We start from the raw sequence: 21,131 nt of genomic DNA on the forward strand, positions 1-21,131 counted from the left end.
CCTCATACTCATCATCAGTCTCCATCTCTTCACCTGAGGGAAAAGTCACCCAGTGCATGTTAACACAAGCCTTGTTGTCTGATCTTTGTTCACTCTCATATCAGTTGGGAAATAGTCCCTCATTAATTCTCCTCTGTCAACCCAATTTCCCATCTGACTCTGTTTCATGAGGCAGTTAAAATATTTTAAACCTATTAACTCCATATAGAGTGTCATCGCTCTTTTCAAAGCATAGGAGCATTATGGACATTTTGATGTCAGCTGATTACAACAATCTTTAGACCTATGTCCATTTTACTATAACACACATCTTAAAGCCTTGCATGAAGAAAAACAACACTATTTTAATCGGAAAACTGACAAAATCATTTTTGATTGGTTGCAGTATTTGACCTTGGATATGGTTTTCCAGACTGCCATGTATTTGTTGTAGTAGGGTTTAAAAGATATTCCTGCTTTATGTACATTATAAGCTGCAGTATACATTTCTGCCGTAACATTCGTCACTTGTGTTTGTACGTGACCCAGATCAATACGTGATGAGAACAAATTGCAGTGTGCGCATTTACTAAATAAATAATAGACTTTTGTCAGGAGACATAAAGACAAGCAGTCATATTTGTGAGACAAATCTGTGACTGCACTATATACTTCACTAAAGTAATACAGGGTAGTAATACATTGGATTCAGATCCAGTGACTGGAAAGGTAATAGCATTGACCTCCGTCATGATCATGTTCATGTCAGTTTGTGGTGCATCATGCAGGAAGCCATTAAAAGATGGATAAACAGTGTTCATATGCAACAGTACTCAAATCCTGTAGTATTTAATGAATGATTTGTAATAACTGGCCTGAAATTGTGCAAAGATACCATACTATTACACCACCTCTACCAGGCTGCACTGTCGAACACAGGGCAGGACAGGGTCTAAGATTCATGTAGTTGGCAGACTCTGATCCTACCACCTCGGTGCCTTTACATTCATTAGACCGGTTTTGGTCAGCAAATCCCCACTGCAGCCTTCACTTTCTGTTCTTGCTTTACGAAAGTGGCATGGTCTCCTGCTGTAGCCCTCCCTTCTTAAGTGATGTGTTGTGCATTCTATGATGCCAGGTCATCAACAAGTATAAAAAATTAAAAATTCTCATCTAGCCATAGCCATTCCATTGTCAAAATCACATTTTACATTTGAACCGCATTTGTTTCCATTTCTAATTGTGAATATTATGAGTCCGTTGCTCTGTATCTGTATGATTTTATATAGCGCACTGCTGCCCTACGTTTGCTGAAAATTGCCTGAATGAGTAGGTGAAAAGGTGTTTCTGATAAAGTGCTCTGTAAGTAAATATTTCAGTGATGTATTAAACTAACAGTTTAAATCTTTATAATGTTTGCTCTGGAGGTTCAAGGGATAAAGTTCGAGAACACCAGATGCACAGTGTGATCCATTTTTGCGGCTATTACTGATACTTCTGTGCTGCGAGATGTGTGGGTCCGGGCAAGCAGCCAGCAGTGATGGGCACATGTGCTGTGAATTATGAGGAAGTGTAAAAAAACACGAGTTCTGTCTCCGTTTATTAATGCGTAATAGCCATGTATGACATATGAAAGTATTTGGGTGAAGATGATTACCATGGGAAGGCATTTGTTTGTTCACATCGCTGTTTGCCACTGAAATTTGGGTTGTGCTATTTTGTATTTTATGTATTTAATTTACTTTATTAATCATACTTTAGAAAAAGGTTGTAGAACAGCATATGACGATAAGGATTATAGCACGGTTATGAAGTCTTACTGATACTGTGAATAAACATGTTGGTTTTCGACATGATTGGCTCTGATAGTATTTTGCTCAGTGTAGACTGTAAATCAACTCCTGTAAACAATAATTTATGAATTAATTTATTATATTTCTTTTATTTAATATTTAAATGCCAAAACAAGGAAGTGTCTCTGGCTTCGTTTTAATGTGTTAAGATACACGATGTGTATTTCCCAATCGATCTCACATTCATTAAACATTATTTCCAATGTAAAATTTGTGTGATCAGGCAATTTAAGATTTCTATTTCAGAGCTAGATTAATGATTCTTAATTTTTTTTTTTTCCTTTTTTTTTTTTTTTTTTTTTTTTAAAGATTGGTCATATTAACCAGAGGTTGCATGTCTTTGAAATGCTAATGCAGTGTACCTGTGTGTTCTATATAAAGTCTAGTTATCAATAGAGATTATTTACAGGTTAGGTTGTAACCAACGATTATTTTGATAATCGATTAATCAGACGTTTATTTAAATAATGAAATAATAAAAAATTTATGTAATCTAAAGCTTTTTTTGCTTATTATAACTATATAGAACACGAATTTAGGGTATTTATGTGTGTACTTTTGTTAACTGTTGTAGAAGACAAATTCTAGAAAAAGAGAATGTAATGGAGAAACGGCGAAAGCTAACAGGATTTAAAAGAAAGGAAAAATATGCATTGATGTAGAAATGCATAAGCATTCGCTGAAAATCACAACAGTGACTAAAAATCGAATCGTTTACTGCTGCTATTTGCTGCTTTTAGATTTAGTGTTTGTTCACCGTTTTATTTGTATCCATCGCTATGCCACGACAGAACAGATCCGACTGTGCGACTGTCCCGCAGTTAGCAAACAGTTTACACAATATCACTTTATTAAACTGTACCATTTTCACATGACAAGGATTAAACAGTTTTTGCTCACTGTTCTGATTTTTCGCCTTCATTTTCCTGCTGCTGGTTGACGCTGTACTTTCCGCCATTTGTTGACAACAAATTTCTTTATCTATTATTATTGATTATTATCGATTAGTTTTTGCAGCTCTAAAACAAACATACTGGTTTTGTTTGCTTGGTTTTTTTTTTCGTTTGTTTGTTTTAGGGATTTTGAAAGAGAAAATCTTTTTACCAATAGTTGATTTTATGTTGTTTTATCACACTGAAACAAATCTGCTTAGTCTATTCTGCATTCTGGAGGGGAAATTATGATCAAATAAATATCCACCCTCACAATTGGGTTAATTGGGTCGGGTGTTTGCACACGGGGCTGTAAGAGACTACAGTATGTTACTTCATATCATTCTCTGTATTTTTTATTAATATTGTTGATGCTTTTGCAGCACACAGAAGTGACTGCTCTTCATTCTGGCTGCATGTCACCCATATACAAAAAAACCCAGCTTCAGACACATTTCTGAAAGTGTGTTTCCTAAACGGGTGAAATGCAGTGTACTTGCGTGTGCGCGCTATTTTAATATCTAGCATTATAATGATATATTATATTACAATGTAATAACTGAGTGAATGAGGGATCGTATGCACTCCTGACGCGGAGCAGGATGGGGAATCTTACATGAACATGCTGGACACCGCGCTTCTTCTCGGCTCTGTCCCAAACCACACGCCGATACGGGAGCACGCCGCTTTAGGTTGCCATGGTTACCGTAGACGGGTACCGTGCGCTGTTTCGGACGCAGCCAATCCGAGGCCGTGTCTCTAACACCCCCACCACCTCCCGCCCGCTCGCACCCTCCCTCGCTCCCTCCCTTCCTCCCGCGCTCCCTCCCTTCCTCCCGCGCTCGCTCTCGCGCTGGGTTTGGTATGCGGCGCTCCCCCGCTCGCGCTCGTGCAGCCTCGGCGGCGGCGGCGGGGATGGAGTGCGCTTCTGAGCGCGTGTCGGTGTGGAAGGTCGCGGCACATGCTCAGTGCCGCCTCTCGGAACAGGAACTGCGCGCGCCGTGTGCGAGGCTGAGGTCATACACATAGACACGCGCGCGCGCCCTAACGCACGCGTACTCGCACACACAGACACACAACCACACAAGGCACGAGCTCGGTGGAAGCGCGAGCGCATGAGCCTCCATTTTGAGCGCATCCAAACGCTCTCAGGCGGAGAGCAGCACAGCCGTGTAGCGTAGCGTGGAGTCCGACGCGGCCAGCGTGCCATGTCCGACATGGATGAGCTGTTCAGCCCGCGGAGGTAGGTGTGCGCGCAGACTTCACCTGTTAAAGCCGTAAATCTGTGCGGGTCCATGTGTTTGGGCATTTGGTGGGAGGGGGTGTTATTATTTTTTTATTCCTCCTCGGGTTTGTGCTTTAATAACGCGACCTGAGCTTTGTGTCTGTCGCCGCGCCGCTGCTGTGCGCTTTTCTGTCGCCTTGCTGTCAAAACCGCCAGTAAACGCTGGGGGTCCCGTAGCTCCAGACTCTCACCTTTCTCCTGTCTCAGCTCCAGAGGGGTCTCTTCCCTCCACTCTTTATACCTATGCATTTATTATAGAATAAACAGACAACTCCAGACACTCTCCGACGGCTGAAAGTCTCGTTGAAAGAATTTAGACCCGAAGCTGGAGTCCATTTTGCAGGTTTGTGTGTACGAGTGTGTTTGTTTACAGACGGTGACATGGCGCAGGAGCCTTCGGGAACAACGTGTACTGTTTTCCCAGCAGTCAGCGCTGCTCGCGTCTCTTTCAGGCCCGGAGTAAATAAAGTTAAGGAGCTCACGCGAGGTTCTGTTGTGACTGTGCTGCAGGCGTGCGCTGATTGGATGAGCTTGATGGAAGGGGCGGGTCCAGGCTTGATTGCTAGTCTCGTGCTCGACTTAAATTATGCAGGATGCACGCTGCATCTTGTGTCTCAGTCCTGCGCCATAGGAGTCAGTTCATCTAAACACATTCCTATTTATTTTTTTATTTACCCCTGTATGCAGCACTATTAAAACTAAACTATGCATTTTACTGTATAGCTCAACCTACACATGGTGTACAACACCAGTGCAACAATGCCACAGCCATGACAGTGCTGCTCTTAATTCTGATCTTACAAATAATACTCATATTACTTTCATTTATTTATCTAGCATTAGTCTTATCATATATACTTACTGCTGGAGTATCTGTTGCACACTCCATAATTTAGTTTTTTTTTTCCTCCTCTTTCTTGTCACTATTTCCAGAACTCAATATTAAACCAAATGTGTTCACCTAAATGACACCAAAATGAACACACAAGATACGAGCTGAGATTCTCATCCTTTGTGAGCTTCTGTCGCTGATCCGAGCAAAACCTCATGAATGCGGTGAAACAGTGTTTCGAAACCGTTTTGTGTTTGTGTGCCTCATTGCAGTTGTAAGTTATCAGTGCACTGAATCATAAAATGTAAGAATCCAACCTGACTGCAATCTAGCACTTTCTCACTGTTAGATTGGAACGTGTGCGTGTGCGTGTGCGTGTGCGTGTGTGTGTGTGTGTGTGTGTGTGTGTGTGTGTATAATCTGCACTGGTTGAGTTTTAGCCAGTCGTGTCTTTGTCTGTCAATTATTGTTTTTATTTACTCAGTGCACACAAAAAAAAATGTGTTTTAGACTAGACAGCTCATAATTGAAATAAATCATAATTTATGACTTACTAATTGCGCTCGTCCACCAACGTGGGAGAGCATTCTTTATCCTCTATGTGCTTTGTACAAAATGTCAAAGTTAATACACGACGTCTGATAGCAGACTAACTGGCGGTGTTGAGAATATCTCGATTTACAAGGGAATGGCATGCAAGGCTCTGATGATTAATAATAACCTGCTTTCTCTCTCTCCCTCTCTCTATCTTTTCCTGTCTCTTTCTTTCTCTTTCACTCAAACACACACAGAGCTGACCTCCTCAAATACAGGTTGTATAAATAAATGTTTTGTCATTTGAGAACAGAGAGGGAAATAAATGTGGAGTGTTTAGGCATATACTGGTTCAGATGTCTGGCAATCTGGCAGTGTGTTATTTTGCAGGCTCATTTATTAATTTATTATTATTTCTTTTTTGGTAGTTGTGCTACATTTGTATTAACAGGTTAACAAAGCAATATGACCTAGTTTTATGTTACACTGCTGAAAATGCAAGCATGAAACATTCTTTTCTAAATGAGTGTGTTCCTATGCACCTGTCGGAGTGTGCTGTAAATGTGCGTCATGTACAGCGTGTGTGAAATCATTTATATGAAGTAACTCGGCGTGTGTTTATTTTCAGTGTGCTGCTCTGATTACTGCCTAAAGTAGACAGTGTTTAATAATTCTGTGTTGAGTTAATGTTTGTGTGTTAGCGCAGCAACAAGCAGCTGCTCACAGGAGTGAAATGATTTACTGGCGTGATTATTTTTGCGCCGTCTGCTTTGGTAAACGAGCTCCTGCAGCTTATTTGCTTCAGTTTGAGTTTGAACTCGAACTGAGGTTTGTTATTAGAAACGAACGGCACGAGTCTTTCCGTACAGCGGCACGCTGCTACCTGGGGGTCGCTTTCCCCCTGCTTATGTGATCAGCGATGTGCTGCTCAGGCCTGTCAACGGTGCCAAGGATGCAGCACAATGTTTATTTTTTATTTTTTTGTATGCTGTGCCTCTTAAAAAAAAAAAATTATAATAATGCAGTCACTGTCCTGATCTTATTTCTGTGCTCTTGCATTACACTTGTTTTTGTTCATTGCTCAATTCTAATTCAAATGTGTCTTAAAACGTGGGACTGATTCCACAGTTGAGTGTATGCAAGCATTTAGGTTTCTCTGCACCTTTTGCATCTGTCTGCAGTATATGTTTTTGTGTGGCGTTCCTTCAGTTCACTGTGCTTATGTTTTTTTGTCAGAATTTAGTGGCCGGTGTTGGAGGAGGAACGAATGTTGTTGCAAGTGTTTATGAAACAGGCGTGAAAGGAAGGCTGTGATTTGGGGACTTGAGCCGCTAACACAGGCCCCAACAGACATACACACACACACACACACACACACACACACTCTCACACACACACCACATCTTGGCATTTCTAGCCAGTTTCGCAGTGATGATGGAGGGCGCTCAGCTCCGGACGCAAATCACACTGACAGTTTCTGGGCGCACGCTGCGGACGGCGATATGAAAATCGGCACCGTTGCCCTGGCAACGGAAGGGGGGAATGCTTTTTGAGAGGAACATCTTGTCATTTTCTTTAATCCACTGCAGCTGGAGATTGGAACACTATTATTAAATTGTGGTTGCCATAGTTTCCAGAGGGGGGCTTTGTAACAGCAGTCATTTCAGGGTCCCTCTCTCATCGTACGGTCTGGCCTTTCGGGGGCCGTTTGTACTGTACCTCTGCATGAACAATGAGGCCCATCATCCACTGCTTGTCACCGCCTTTGTCCTTTTGTTTAGCATCATGGCTTCCAGTGCGTATCATCCCCTCATGGTGCCTGTCGTACAATATTACGTTAATCTGGAACAGCTGTACGTATCAATGCAGTCATCATCTGATGCTAATTTTTTCTGGTGTTTTTTTTTTTCGATTCATGAGTCGCTTTCCTTTTGTGGTGTTTGTATCATTTAATGTCATAGCGATAATTAGACAATATTTTGCTGTGTGCTATTGTGCTGGTATGTTAAGGACTACGGTGGACAGCTGACTCCTAAATTTCTTTTTATCTTTTTCATTTTCTGTGTGTTCACAGCAGTAACAGAGATCAATCTTTTCCAATAAGTTTACATTGATTATTACCTTTTATGGACATTTCATTCCTTCATATAGCCAATGTTTTCTAATGCTGTGCATCATCTTTGATACAAATTCTTACATTTAACCAGTCAGTTACAATAATAAGACATTTTGACTGTTACCAAGCAAATGTAATCAACATCAAGAAAAAAATCATCATTGCAACGCAGAGGAAAGATACTTTTAAATGTGAAATTAAATCCGCAAGTGAGTCATTGTAATTAAATGAATCACTCGTTTAAATAAATCGGTTCTTTTCGCAATCACTCAGTATTGCGCAGAGACTCAAAACAGGGCTGTGGATTCGTTTGGAATTATTTTTGATGACAAAATAGAGCAGAAATAGGCAATGTGGTGTCTAAAATGTACATCTCTTAATATTAATTTCTTGTTTATTGAATTGTTGTATAAATTATTAAAAATGATATAAAGGTACATTTTCTGCCCCCATACCTTGAATTTTGTCATCATTCTAAATGCCCTTAAATTGACTGAACCATGCTGTTAAAGAACGCACTCTAAATGCAGGAGTCAATCCAATAGACTGAATCTGGTCATGTATGAATGCACTCTGTAGGTGTGTTATTTGTTTGGGTTTTGGGTTATATTTAAAAACTGTCAAATTACACATCGTTAAATTAACAAAAACGATATTATGTAGACAATTTATATCGTACACCCCAAATATGATCCATATAGTACAACTGAAGAGTCTCGGAAGTTGCATATGTTTTAATTATTTCCCCCCTACCTATTATTTATGTCCATCTCAGACATCATTTATTTTTTATTAATGTATCTGGACAATATAGTGCGAGACATATGCCTTGTGTCTGACACTCATAGTGTTTAAAATATGTGCACTTAATATGATTAAGATGTCAGATTCATGCATTTGGAACGTAAATGTATCATGCACATGTTAATCGAGTGAGTAGGATTTCATTATATTAAAAAAAGGTCTCATTATTCAGCCGTGTTTTTAATTGTTGTCTGGACTTTTTTGTTTTGCAGGCGATTAAACAGCACCCAAGGGGAGATTCGAGTGGGTCCCAGTCACCAGGTTTGTTTATTCCTGTACTCTTATAATATTCAACATGCAGGTTAAATGATGCACATCCGTATAGACCAGTGCAAAATTGCATTGTTTCCTGCTGTATAGTAACTTGACTGATTAGCTCAGCTGTTTATAAAGGGTTAATGTGGTTTCATGTGCACTGACATTCATTTCCCACACTTTCTGCCTGGGTTTGGGTGGACCTGACAGATCCACAGACTTGGCCGTGTTTATTGGAAATTAGACATGGCCTTAGCAGCTTAAAATCGAAAGCTTTAAAAAATAAAAAAAAAGACAACGACAAGGGAAAATGGCCGCTAAGAATAAAAAAATAAATAAATATCACCAGCATTTACTGTCTTTGCTTTTTTTTTTAGAGCATTTCTCTATAGATTTCTCTCTCATCTCATAGATACTACATCAGGGTTCTCTCATGTGGAAGGGTTATAGCGATTATAAACCCCTATTTAAAATACTTAAAATGCACCTCTTGATAGGAAAAGGAGCAGAGGAATGCAGCAGAGCATGGATTCAGAGCGATCCATTTAACCGGACAGATTTAAAGATACCCTTAATTAAGGAAATGAGATCATGCAAACCAGTGGGAAATAAATTACATATTGGTAAAATCATTCAAGTGTTGACGCTCTTCTGTTAAATTTTAAATAGTCTTCATTAAGACGTGACACAGGCAGTTTAGGGGCATTAGGAGCACCACTCATTTGTTAATGTGCTAATAAAAGCTAGTTACATCGCCAAAGTGTTTATATCGATATTTTAACATAACTGCTGAGATATGAGTAGATTCTTGGTGAGTGGAACCAAAGAATGCGAATGTATAATAAATAATCTACAAAATAAAAAGACATTATTGATATCTAAAGATTCACACAGGAAGGAGATGTTTTATGTGCTATAAAACATCTCTCTTTTTTTTATTTTGGTAAAAAAAAAAAAAAAAAATAATATTATTGATGCCACACTGACTTCCATCAATGAAATCATCAGTCTTTGGACTATCTGTAGGAAGAATGGTGTTGAATTTCTCCTAAATTATTAAATCTATTCACCAGGGCATTAAATCTGTTCTGGCACCTCAATAAAACTGTTTTTCTTTCTTCAATATATGTAATAGATTGTACGTGAAGACAGATGGAATTTGATATGTGGTTTAAATTAATCAATTGTCGGTTTTAAAAAACATTCAGCTCTAACCATCAGCTCTACCCATATACCACATAGAGACCACACTTGGAAATTGATAGTTTGAACTAGATGCTTGAGCTTTTTATGGTTTTTTGTTTGTAACACTGTTTCTGTATGATTTAAAAGGCCAAGCTCCCTGAGCTGCAGCCTTTCCCCTCTCCCGGAGGCCAAGTGACTGAAAATGAGGAGCTGGTCTGGATGCCAGGGGTCAACGACTGTGACCTGCTCATGTACCTGCGGGCAGCCAGGTGAGTTCCCTTGGCCCTGACATAGACACGAACAAACAATCGAACTGTTTTACAGGCTTATAGTGTGCCTTGTGTTCATGGATGCACTGCTTAAGGCTGTAAATTGTATTAATTGTGTGTGCAGGAGCATGGCTGCGTTTGCAGGTATGTGTGATGGAGGATCGACAGAGGACGGGTGCCTTGCTGCCTCACGTGATGACACTACACTCAATGCATTAAACACTGTAAGTTGCTCATTTCACATGCACTAAAATAAATGAGGTCTTTCGAATCACTTGAGTTTCTATTAAGTGTTATGGTTTGTAAAAATTCATAGTGTTCCAAAAATAAAATAAATAAACAAAAATACTTAGTAACCAAGGCAACATGTCTAAATATCAGAACGATGAGTTCTGCATTATTAACTCCACATATTAGCAATGCTCCTGCAAAGCACAGACGGATTTATTGCTAATTGCTTTTAGCATGTTGGATGTAATATAAAGAAGAAGGCGGGAGGGGAATCATTTTTTTCCCCCTTAATATAACAGCCCAAATATAACCGAGCGTTGGAAATACTCTGCTCATAAATTTAATCCTCTGTCAGCAAGATTCTGCTATTTTATGAGGTATAAAAAGCATAACTGGTAATCTGTCAGTGAAATGGCCAGAGACGGTATTGCGGCTTGGTCTGTTTATGGTTTATGTGGATGATGAATGCATTTCGCTTTGCGCATCCCAACAAGTCTTTAATACTGATGCACGAACAATGAACTGCTTTGTGTTCTGACCCAATCACCCCTCTGTTTCATTATAATGTATGGAAGAAGTAAACACAGCATCATAGATCTGTTTCTGAGGGTCAGATCCAGAATTTATTATGCTAGTTAAATATTTTACTGTTAGGAACAGTGGCTTTCCTTTATCAGGTTTAATCATTGATGCACTGGTTCACAGCTTTTCTCTGGGGGACTGCCAGCATGGCCTGCTGATATTTTTTATTTTTTTCCCCCAGACATCAACTAAACATTTTAATTGACACGTTATTTAAATTAGATGAGCAGAAAAACCACTAGGACTGGATTTATTTATTTTTTCTGCTGTTTCTTTTATTGTGCAGTTGATGTATTTCACCACAAGGGAGCGTAGGTGAAAACCTACACTATTACAATTGTAGGCTAACCGTGGATGTTACAAACAATTCTGTGTGATTTAGGTGTATATTTAAAACCTGCATGTAGCACTGAATCCTAGAAATGAAAAGATAATTAGAAAATAAAATAGAGCGATCATAGTTCAGATCTGTAAAGTAACCATGTGGTCACCTGAAACAGGAGCATGGCTGCTGTAACAGTGAGAGGATTAGAGTTGCAGAAAGTTTAGCACATACTGTTTGACTCAACACATTGTTGTTTGTTTGTATTCTATAATATTTAAAGCATATGAAGAAATTTCTATTTGAAGTATCATCTCAATATCTGAATTTGATCCAGTAATTCATGTCTCATCAACAGTGTAATATTCTAAATTAGTCCCAATGTATTGTTTTATCATTTAATATTTTGTCCTAATTTGACAGAGGAGGAAAATCATCCAGAATAACACAAAGACAGTAATTAGGCCAATCCGATTAGCTTCAGTAAGAGAAAGCCATCAGAGGAACGGCGTTGAAGGGATAAAACCACAGGCACCAGGAAGAGTCATTTTCTCTGCCGTTAAGCTTTTGAGAGGGAAATGTTTAAGAAAATGGACTGCATGTCCGAGCTGGAGTGATTACTGCACAGTATTTTGCTTACAGAGTCTAATCGTTAATGGTAATAGCTCACGTTCCGCTCGTTATTCCATCTGGTGTACAGTTACACTTCTGGTCTGGAACAATCAGAGTGGGCCTTTTTATACGTGGTAATAAACCAGTCACTAGCTCAGAACTTTTTGCGGTCCGTAGTGACTTTGAATATATTTCATCTTGCAATTCAACTCCCCTTTTCCCTAATCCTCATACTGACTTTTTCAAAGCTGGACTCTACCGATTTAAAGGGGGGAAAATGCCAATTTGTCCTGGACAATTAGGCATCCACTAGCAGAGACGCAGTGAAATGAGATGTCCCTGGAAGCACACGTGTGTAATAGCAGATGAAGACAAATTGTAGAAAATCCCTCGGCTGTTTCCCACATTTGCTTGCTTTTTTTTCGAAACACCCACTGGCCTTCGAGAACATGGAGCACTCGCTCTGCCTTAGGGAAAGACTCTCATGCTCAGGGTGGAATGTGCACACTTTTTCAGCTACAGTGGACTGTAATAGAATTGCACAACTGGTAGCTAATGCTACCCTCACACACTTCACAGTGCATGATGCATGATGATTACAATTCCTCTTCCTCTGTTTTCCCCTAACAAAACAGAAAAAAGCATAAACCAATAAACCCGAAATGCAGCAAACATGACATTTCCATTTGGATCGAGGAAGAGAGCGAGAAGAATTAATGCTCTCTGTGTTCACTGTTTCTTGACCTTTTCCCCCCTCATTTGGAATTCCAATGTGTTTTCAAAAAGAACTCTTAGCCTGATACCTGCTCGCCTTTTACAGGATGTTTTGTTTCAGCTACGCATGTTGTTAATAATTATGTTAGTAATAATTTTAGATTTCTTTTCTCCAGATTTGTGCATTTGCCATGGCAATGAAATGATGGAAATCGTGACAGAATCTTTGTTCTAGGTCTTAAATACTTTTTTAACGGGTTTCAGATATCCATCATTTCAGATATCCATGTAACGCTAACTCTAATGCTCATCGAAATGCTCCCACAGCACTTCGGGATGATTTTGTTTGTTTCCATAGTGTTGTAGTTCTTTCTTTTTCTAGTCCAAGTATAATTTTCAGCATTACAACCACAATTGAGACCAACATGCAACAGCCGATCAGCTTTCTGTTATTGGCACGAATCTCTCTCGGATTGTCCCACAGACATAAAACGGTTTTTATTTTTCAGCTATGAGGAAGTGCAAGTTTAGCGACACTTGGCTTAGAAAAAAATTCATTTACGGCTTGGTTAAGGCCAGTTGCTAACAATGTATTTGTGTGTTTTTGATGTTGATATAAAGGTCTCAAATTACATTCTTAATAGTCTTAAAACGTCTTACATTTTACTTTGTGAAACCTGCGGAAACCCTGATAAACTTAAGGCTGGCAGCAAACACTCTACATTGTGTCATAGATGTGTTGTATTAGGTATTAAAACTCCCAGATCTGACCAAAATGTGTGTGTAGGTATTTCTGGTCTTCTTAGTGATGCTTAAGAAATGGTTATCTACCGGGTGCTTATTTCAAGTTGTTGTTGAAGGATGTGTCCTGCTCGGTGCTTTTCCCAGCTGTCCAGACTCCATCACTCTGAGACACTTATGGAATGTCAATCACAGACATTCCACTACTTCTTCATTCAGAACTATGCGAGGGGGATATTAAAGCAGCGCGTGTAAATAGGCTCTTCTGAGTAAAAGTCCTAATCCATGCTCTTTTTGTTTCTTGCAGCTTCACGAAAGCAGCTACGATGCCGGGAAAGCACTGCAGCGTCTGGTGAAGAAGCCCGTCCCCAAGTTAATTGAGAAGTGCTGGTCTGAGGATGAAGTGGTAAGAGATGAGTTGTTGTTTTTTTTTTTTTTTTTTTTTTTTGCTGCATGAATAATCCAGTGAAGTCCTGTAGAACATGGCAGCTGCATCCTGTTTATGGTGTCCAGAAAAAATCTTCACAATAAGACAGAGATCAGAAAACAGTGATCCTTTAAGATACAGTGCACCCAGAAACAAACTTCTTTCACATTGTCATTATTGGGTATTCTTTCTAGAGTTTTGAGGAAAATAATGAATTTAATCGATTTTGTAATAAGACTGTAACATAACATAAACTGTTGGAAAAGTGAACCACTGTGAATACTTTCCGGATGCACTGTATGTGGATTTAAATGATTGTTTTTAGTGCTGAGAGCAAGAAAAATAGTTTTAGCTTGAAGGCGTTTCATGAGGCTGGTAATGATTCCTTGATGATTTGAGGCCTGATCCAGTCTTGTGTGTTTTAAAGGCTCTTTGACATTTGGTTCTGCGTCCACACCCAATATTATTGAGTCTCTTCATTCGTAAAGAAGGCTTGAAATACCCTCGCTCTTTTCGTTCTCTCTCTCCCCAGGGCTTATGAAAGTATATTTGGAGGACCTTGTAGGGAAAAAAGTTGGCATTCCATTCACAGGGAAAGTCCCTAAACTTTTCTTTGTCATTAAGGGTGGATTTAGAGTCAAGCTCCCTAAGATGTGGGTTTTAATTTGCAATCAAGCCGTAATGAGTACAAGTTAATAAGTTTGTTGATTTAATTCGATGGAGACTTTAAAAAAAAAAAAAAAAAAAAAAAAAAAAAAAAAGCACATGCAGGCAGAATCAGATTCGCTTTTCACAGAGGCTTTCTCAAACTGTCATGCATGTACGTCTGGCCTTAGGTTGCAGTTATGGATAACAGATAATTTCTTGTCTTTGACATCATACACAGAGATAATTGTAATAATAATTCTTTGTCTTTTGGCAACACAGAAAACCCGAGTGTCATTTATCAAGGAGTCCATTAAAAAGAATCATTATCTTTTGTCTGTCCCGTATTGACTGGGCGTTTTGGACTGCACCGTAAACAGTCATTTTTAGACGTACACAGTGTGGAGGTTGTGTGAAGCGAAGTGTGTAACAGTCTGTCTCAGATGAATAATACAGGGAGGAGATGAATAGTGTATGAGAGGTGGCCTCAATTACTTCACCGTTGGTCTTTTTATGTGTGTGTTTGTGTGCACATGCTGCCGGAGGGGGTTGGAAACAGGAGGCCAGAGCCACGTCGCACACACGCACACCACCACATCCCTACTGCCGCAAAACCAAGGACACCACTCCCACTGATCTGATTTCAAGTTTTGCCTTTGCAGCTCTGTGAGCCTGGAGGGACAGGTGTAAATGTAGCCCTGACCTTGGCTCTCATACCAGCTCTGCCTGCTGCTCCTCATTTATTTATTATCAGCCCCCGCTTTCTTTTCACTCTCCACCTCTTTCATGAGCACTCTCTCTCTCTGTCTCTGTCCCTCTCTCTCTCTGTCCCTCTCTCTCTCTCTCTCTCTCTCTCTCTCTCTCTCTCTCGGTCTCCCTCTGTCTCCGCCCTCAGGACCCAGGCTTCATTATTCCACCACTGCTTTTTGAAATGTGAATAAAAGTGACAGTGACTGGCTCCAAAATGACAGAATTGCCCCCTCTTTAGGGTCACCTTTCGCTATTCTTATTCTCACTCCACCCCCGGCGAGCAGCATCCGTTTCTCTCAACTCTCTCCCTCTCTCTCTTTTCCAGGCTACATGCTGAGCCAGTTTAGTTTTCATTCTCTAATATCCCTCCGTAAGCAGAGTTAAATATGGTACCTAATGCCTGATAGCACATATAAATATAAACGTAGAACTTTAGTAATCATTATTTCAGCTCATTCTGTGTGATGCCCACACATCCCTTGATGTTTCTGCCTAGGCCGAGCCGTCATCATTTACCCAACAAACACAGTGGAATTTTTTGGAGGAAGTGCACAAGCTGGCGTGGCGGCTGTTCTGTCATTGCATTCGGTCTGAAATGTGAGCCTCTACCCACTCCACAGTCCTGCTGTGTATTATCACACCGCTTGTCAGGCGGTGATGAATGACGGCATGAGGTCTTAGATAGCTCAAGTGCCCTGTGAGGCAGTATCGTCATCATGGCCCCCCTGTGGTGAGAGCATGGATCTGCACATACATAACAACGCCCCCCCCCCCCCCCCCCCCCCCCCCCCCCGCCATATATTCCACCCCGGTGTCTGCTGATGGAACAGAGAAACGGACACACAGCTCGAGAGAGAGAATGTGTCTGTGTTTAAATTGCAGACACAATCACAATCTCACCGCAATTTTCCTGTGGCCTGTGAAAGTGGCCACCCACCCTGAAGTTAATTTAGCCCTTTTCCTAAGAAGTGTTTTCTCTCCTTCACACTCCCTCAAAGCAGGTTTTGTTTGTGCCGTGATAGCCAGATTTAGAGAGTTTTTAAATAGTGCCTCGAGTTAGGCAAGGCAGGAAGGGCATGCTACCATGTTTCCTGTCACCTTCATGTTTACGCAGAAATTGGTTTTGCTGAGTTGTTGCATATTTACACACTGTGCACTAATGCATGCACTGTGACGGAGCCAATATTTCTGTTCCTTCTCTGAAGCCGTATCGCATTTAACCTGATTAATACGATTATTTCATCCAGTTTTAGTAGGTTATGTTTTTTTGTGTTGTGGTTTGTTTTTTGTTATATAAGGTTCAAATAGGCAGGATGTGGGCTGTCTTGTTTGCTTTTGCGGTCGTCTTGTGTGTGTGCGCATGTCATTCTTGTCACTATTCTCTTGTCACACTTTGTGTTTTCAACTAAATTGATACTGCAGCCTCTTTCCACCTCGGTATAGTCGGGTCAGCCTTCGCAAAAGGTCAAGTGCTGATTTTACAAGCCTGCTGTGTATTTAGACAAAGCGCACTTAAAGAGGCATTTTCTTTGCGAGTCTTCGGACCACCATGGCCGCTGTACATTTGCAGGGCACTCTGCCTTTATCTTCAGCAACATCTTTTTTTAAACGCTTGTATAATTTTTTTAAATGCGCGTATGAACCAGTTTTTCAGCTTCCAACAATTATTGTTTAAGCCGGAAGTGTGCTCCCCCCCTCGTGATCTTTCTTTTACAATAGTGTACTGTTGAGCAGTGAGAGAAAGGGAGGGAAGGGTGTGTGAAGCAAAACCTGGGGAAAGAGCCAGCTCTCTGGAACAATTTCTGAAAAAGAAAAAAAAAAAAAAGAAGCCTGTTGTTTCAGCAGAATGCGCGCCTGGCGATTTGGTAACCCTCCCCTCCTCCTTCGCTCTCCCTCCTTCCCTCCGGCTCTCCTCCCTTCAGCCCCGCCTCCTCCCAACACGGTCGCCTAGCAACCCAGGGCCGGAGCAATCGTAGTGGGGCCAGAGCGATTCAGCGAGCAGATTGGAGGATGATTTATTAGCTGAGCTTGGAGAGCAGCGAGCTCAGGCAGCTGAAATGGAGCCTTAAAGTGAAGCCGACGTGCAGAGCACCGATTCCGAGACTCCGAAAGAGTGAGAACATGATAAAGTGGCATGCACAGCTCCTGCAGACACGTGAACCGCTACAGTAGGCATAACATAATTACGACGACACAATCGGGTCAGCAACAACACCCACATGCAGGCCTGGCAGGTGTAATTGGTTTCAGCCCACCAGTCAGGAGCTAAGACCCCGAAAAACTGCGGCAGATTCTCTGCTAATGTGTTAAACAAAATACCCGGGGACAGACCTGTGACCTGGATGTCACTGTTTCAGTGCCTCGTTAATACACAGGGATGTCACGTATCTGCTTGTAGATGAGCTGATTATCCTGCTTCTACTGCTTTACCCCTGTTCGCCAGTTGTTGCGCCAGATGTTAGTCCACCTGGGAAGCCACATTTTAAATAACTTCCTCATTAATGCCTTTTTGTGAGTGACTGTTATTTTAACATTCAAAAGGCTTTTTTATTTATATATATTTTTTTAACGTTATAACATTTATTGCAATATTCATTTGAAATTTAAACACTGCTCCACCTACTGGATAATCCACTGCACCTCATATAACAACAGATTAATTATTTATTTTCGGTTCTGATTATTATATATTGTTTTTACCAATATTTGAGTCTAATCTAGTCTGTTTGTATTAATGCCAAGGTAAAATTGAAAAAACAGATTTGATGGTATTTCTTTTTAGCTAAAATAGCCTTTCCATTTTCTCAATTTGGTGTGATTTTGAAGTGCCCTATATTGGAAAGATATCGTCAGAGTGTCATTTGGAAAAGGGTTGCCCCCACCCTGCTACAGATTTTGCCACAGATCTGCTTTTAAAACCCATGTGTAAACACTTCCCTAGTTACATAACCAGCACAGAGTCGATGTGCAAACGGGCAATAGCTCCATGTCTGGTTTTCTTGGTGGCTTGTCTCCTCTTATTTGGCAAACCTTTCTGTACGTGCACACATACATACATACACACACTTTAGTCTTCTATTTTTGCAGAGGTGGTGTCTTTTTTCTCTTTTTTGCCATGTCTCAAGTCCATTTAATAAACCATCCAGTCTCATTTTTTTTTCACCGAAAGGCAGCACTGAGGGGGGTTGGGGTAATAATGAAAAAGGCAGATGTGAAACTGCAGGGCTACTACACATGCTCAAACGCACACATAAAGGCAGCTCGAGCAACGCGATTGCGCTCATAGCACGCTTGAGTGACAGAGAGCCACCATGCAGCACAGAACTCCAGTCCAGGTTTTACAGACTGCCGCCGAACAGAGGCTCCCTAGCAGAAAGATCACATGTAAAGCCTTCCCCTTTGTAGTGGAGGAGCAGAGAGTGACAAGCTATTTCTTGCTCATAAAAAAGCGTCGCACCTTTGGGGACTTTGTGGATTTGTGCCTCAGATTTTCCTCTACCTGCGAGTGGACTTAGAATTGGAGCGTGCTCTGAGCGGACATTGGCGGGTTTTCATTCGGGGGAATTAGTTGTTGAAAAGCATTGGCTGAGATTGCTGTGAAGCGGGGCTCCTCTCTGGAACAAGAAAGTAAATCTGCTGCTTGTCTGGTTTGTTGGTTATGAATGTTTTCTTTCTCTGCTCTTATATAGCTTTCAGAGTTTCTGGCTTTTTATTGAAATGAAATGCATTTAAGCCAAGAATAATTTTCTTATGAATGTCTCTTGCTGTTTCTAATTAGTCCAAGTGAAGTTTATTAGCCACTTTAAAAGTTTTTATTTCTACTAGTAAAGATTAGACATTTTTATATCTGTTAAAAATATATACACATGAGGCTAAAGTTGTGTGCTATGATATTATGTAGGTGAGCTTTTTTCCTTTTTTTACTTACTGAAACTGAGCTGCTCTTTGACGTGTAATTTTAAGAATTGCTTCATCAGAAGAGGCATGCTGAAAATCTCCGTAACTTACTCAAGTTCACTTTCGAACTTCAGACACCTCCAGTTTGCAGTTATCAGTTCGTTTTATTCGGTTTCGTATAAAAATTGCCTACATGCTGAGTTCTCGCTCTTGGGTTTGCTGTCATTTTCCTTTTTTCTTTTTCTTTGCTTAACCTTAAGCTCTGAAGCTATAGAAAGATAGCAATCAAAATATTTTAAATATTTACAGATTTATTTGTGTGCTCTTGAAAATGGTTATCTGATTTCTTGTCTCTTTTTTTGTCTGCTTTCTGACAAACAGAAACGGTTCATAAAAGGTCTGAGGCAGTACGGCAAAAACTTCTTCAGGATTCGGAAAGAGCTGCTACCCAACAAGGAAACAGTAAGTAATTTTCGCTTCATTGTAAAGCTTTTGTCTCCCCAGTCTTTTAAATGAAGTCACTTTTGCTTTCGTGTTTTGTTTTTGTTTTTTTTGTTTTTTTTTTATTTTCCTTGCTTGTAGTATTTTACATCTGACATGCTGAAGTCAGATCACGCTGAACCTGGGCTAGTGATAGAAACGAGATACAAGTAGCTCACAGATGGACATGGTGCATGGATATTAGATTTAACAGTAAACATATTAGGTTGCTGGATGGATTCCCGAAAACAGTGAACACACTGTGTTCGCAACCAAAACAGAAAGATGACTGTTTTTGCAGTGCTGGTGAGGAAGGCGCTCTTTCATATCTATGATTCACATCTAATAACTATGCTGATCTATTCAGTTAATTACCATAAAATTTTTAGATTTAGAGTCAAAGTTTAGCTGCGTTGTATTTAAAGAAACAAAACCTAAAACCGAATTTGACTTTAACTGTTCGATTTGTTTAAAGCGATGCAGGCGCTTGGAAGCTGCAAGTTCACCCAAGTGCTTTGCTTAGTAAAATATTAAAATAGTGCTCTTTTACATTTTTGAATGCTAAAGTCTAATCCGTGTTGCTGTATTTGCATACATAAAACAAGTTAAACTCGGTTGTAGAATAAACATTGTTTAAGCAGTTTTTATGTGGGGAAAATTCACACTAGTTTTTAGTCAGTCCACTGTTTACATCAAGCATGGGATTGGAGGCCGTGCCACAACTGACAGATTCATGTGACTGGGATTACAGAAGATTTTGGCACACAGATGTTGAATTTGAGGAATATGTTGTGGTTGACGGTAGACTTGATCTTCATTAACGCCACCGACTTACATCATAGCTCGCGTTTGTTGCCGTGTCATTTTAACTAATTCGCCAATTGACAGACGTAATCCTGCCCTCTTGAGTGCAATTTAAGTATAAACTGTCGAGTCTTTTCATGAGCTTACACGATGCATCACTTTATGTATTGTACACTCACTTAGAAACGCCCATGACCACATTTTTTTGAAATATCTCTAATGCCTGTAGCACAGTTTAAGAGATATTCATGTTGTCTCTGACATAAACCATGTTTGTCATTTAAAGGTCAGCTGTTTGCCTTCTCCAGCTCACTATCTTTCCAGATCCTGTGCAACACGAGCGAGTCTAAAACGAATGTTAGTGTATTGATTTAACAGGGGTGATTAGGCATTAAATAAAATCTCCAGAACAAAAGGAGCTATTGCTGAGACGTCAAATTCAGAGCAAATAAATATTAACCAAGGGAGTGTTGACTTAAGCGAATATATGTTTAACTAGAGTAGCAGTTCAGCTTCATGTTCAGATTCATCGCTTCTTATTGCTTTGTGTTTACCCATTTTGCGTAGCACAAAGAAAAAGACATCGGCCTGTTCTGAAAGTCTGCTAATCATGCAGTTATTTGGGATTTTATTATAGGTCACTGTGAAACTACAGCAGTATTAGGATTCTAAAGAAATGACCAAAAACATTCGATAAATTGTTAGTGGTGGTTGTTGCTTTTATTATTTCTGAACTGGATTAACCCACAAGTAAGACACTTTTAATAATTTGTACTATGTGGGTGTTTGAGTGACCAAGACAGAGGCAGACAAATTAAAGTGCAGGGTTGTGAGGTTATTTCAGTATAGACACTGAGGAAACAGCTAATGCTGTCTCACACC

The 21,131-nt window shown here is 40.2% G+C and overlaps 1 protein-coding gene across 12 annotated transcripts in view; it reads left to right on the forward strand.

The window, feature by feature from the left end:
* rerea (arginine-glutamic acid dipeptide (RE) repeats a) overlaps positions 1-21,131 on the forward strand; it is a 166,350-nt gene that overhangs the window by 131,909 nt on the left and 13,310 nt on the right. For 8 of the 12 annotated variants that reach the window (XM_083569756.1, XM_083569762.1, XM_083569759.1 and 5 more), the window contains 5 exons: positions 8,548-8,596; positions 9,923-10,044; positions 10,169-10,268; positions 13,554-13,652; positions 19,347-19,427. In XM_083569756.1, coding sequence (XP_083425882.1) covers positions 8,548-8,596; positions 9,923-10,044; positions 10,169-10,268; positions 13,554-13,652; positions 19,347-19,427 — 451 coding nt within the window. Of the gene's footprint in view, positions 1-3,609; positions 4,008-8,547; positions 8,597-9,922; positions 10,045-10,168; positions 10,269-13,553; positions 13,653-18,351; positions 18,716-19,346; positions 19,428-21,131 lie in introns of those variants that run through there. The other 4 variants (XM_083569763.1, XM_083569753.1, XM_083569754.1 and 1 more) reach the window with 3 other exon arrangements.

The sequence above is a fragment of the Silurus aristotelis genome (genome assembly GCF_946808225.1).
Source record: "Silurus aristotelis genome assembly, chromosome: 19".
Taxonomy (NCBI): Eukaryota; Metazoa; Chordata; class Actinopteri; order Siluriformes; family Siluridae; genus Silurus; species Silurus aristotelis.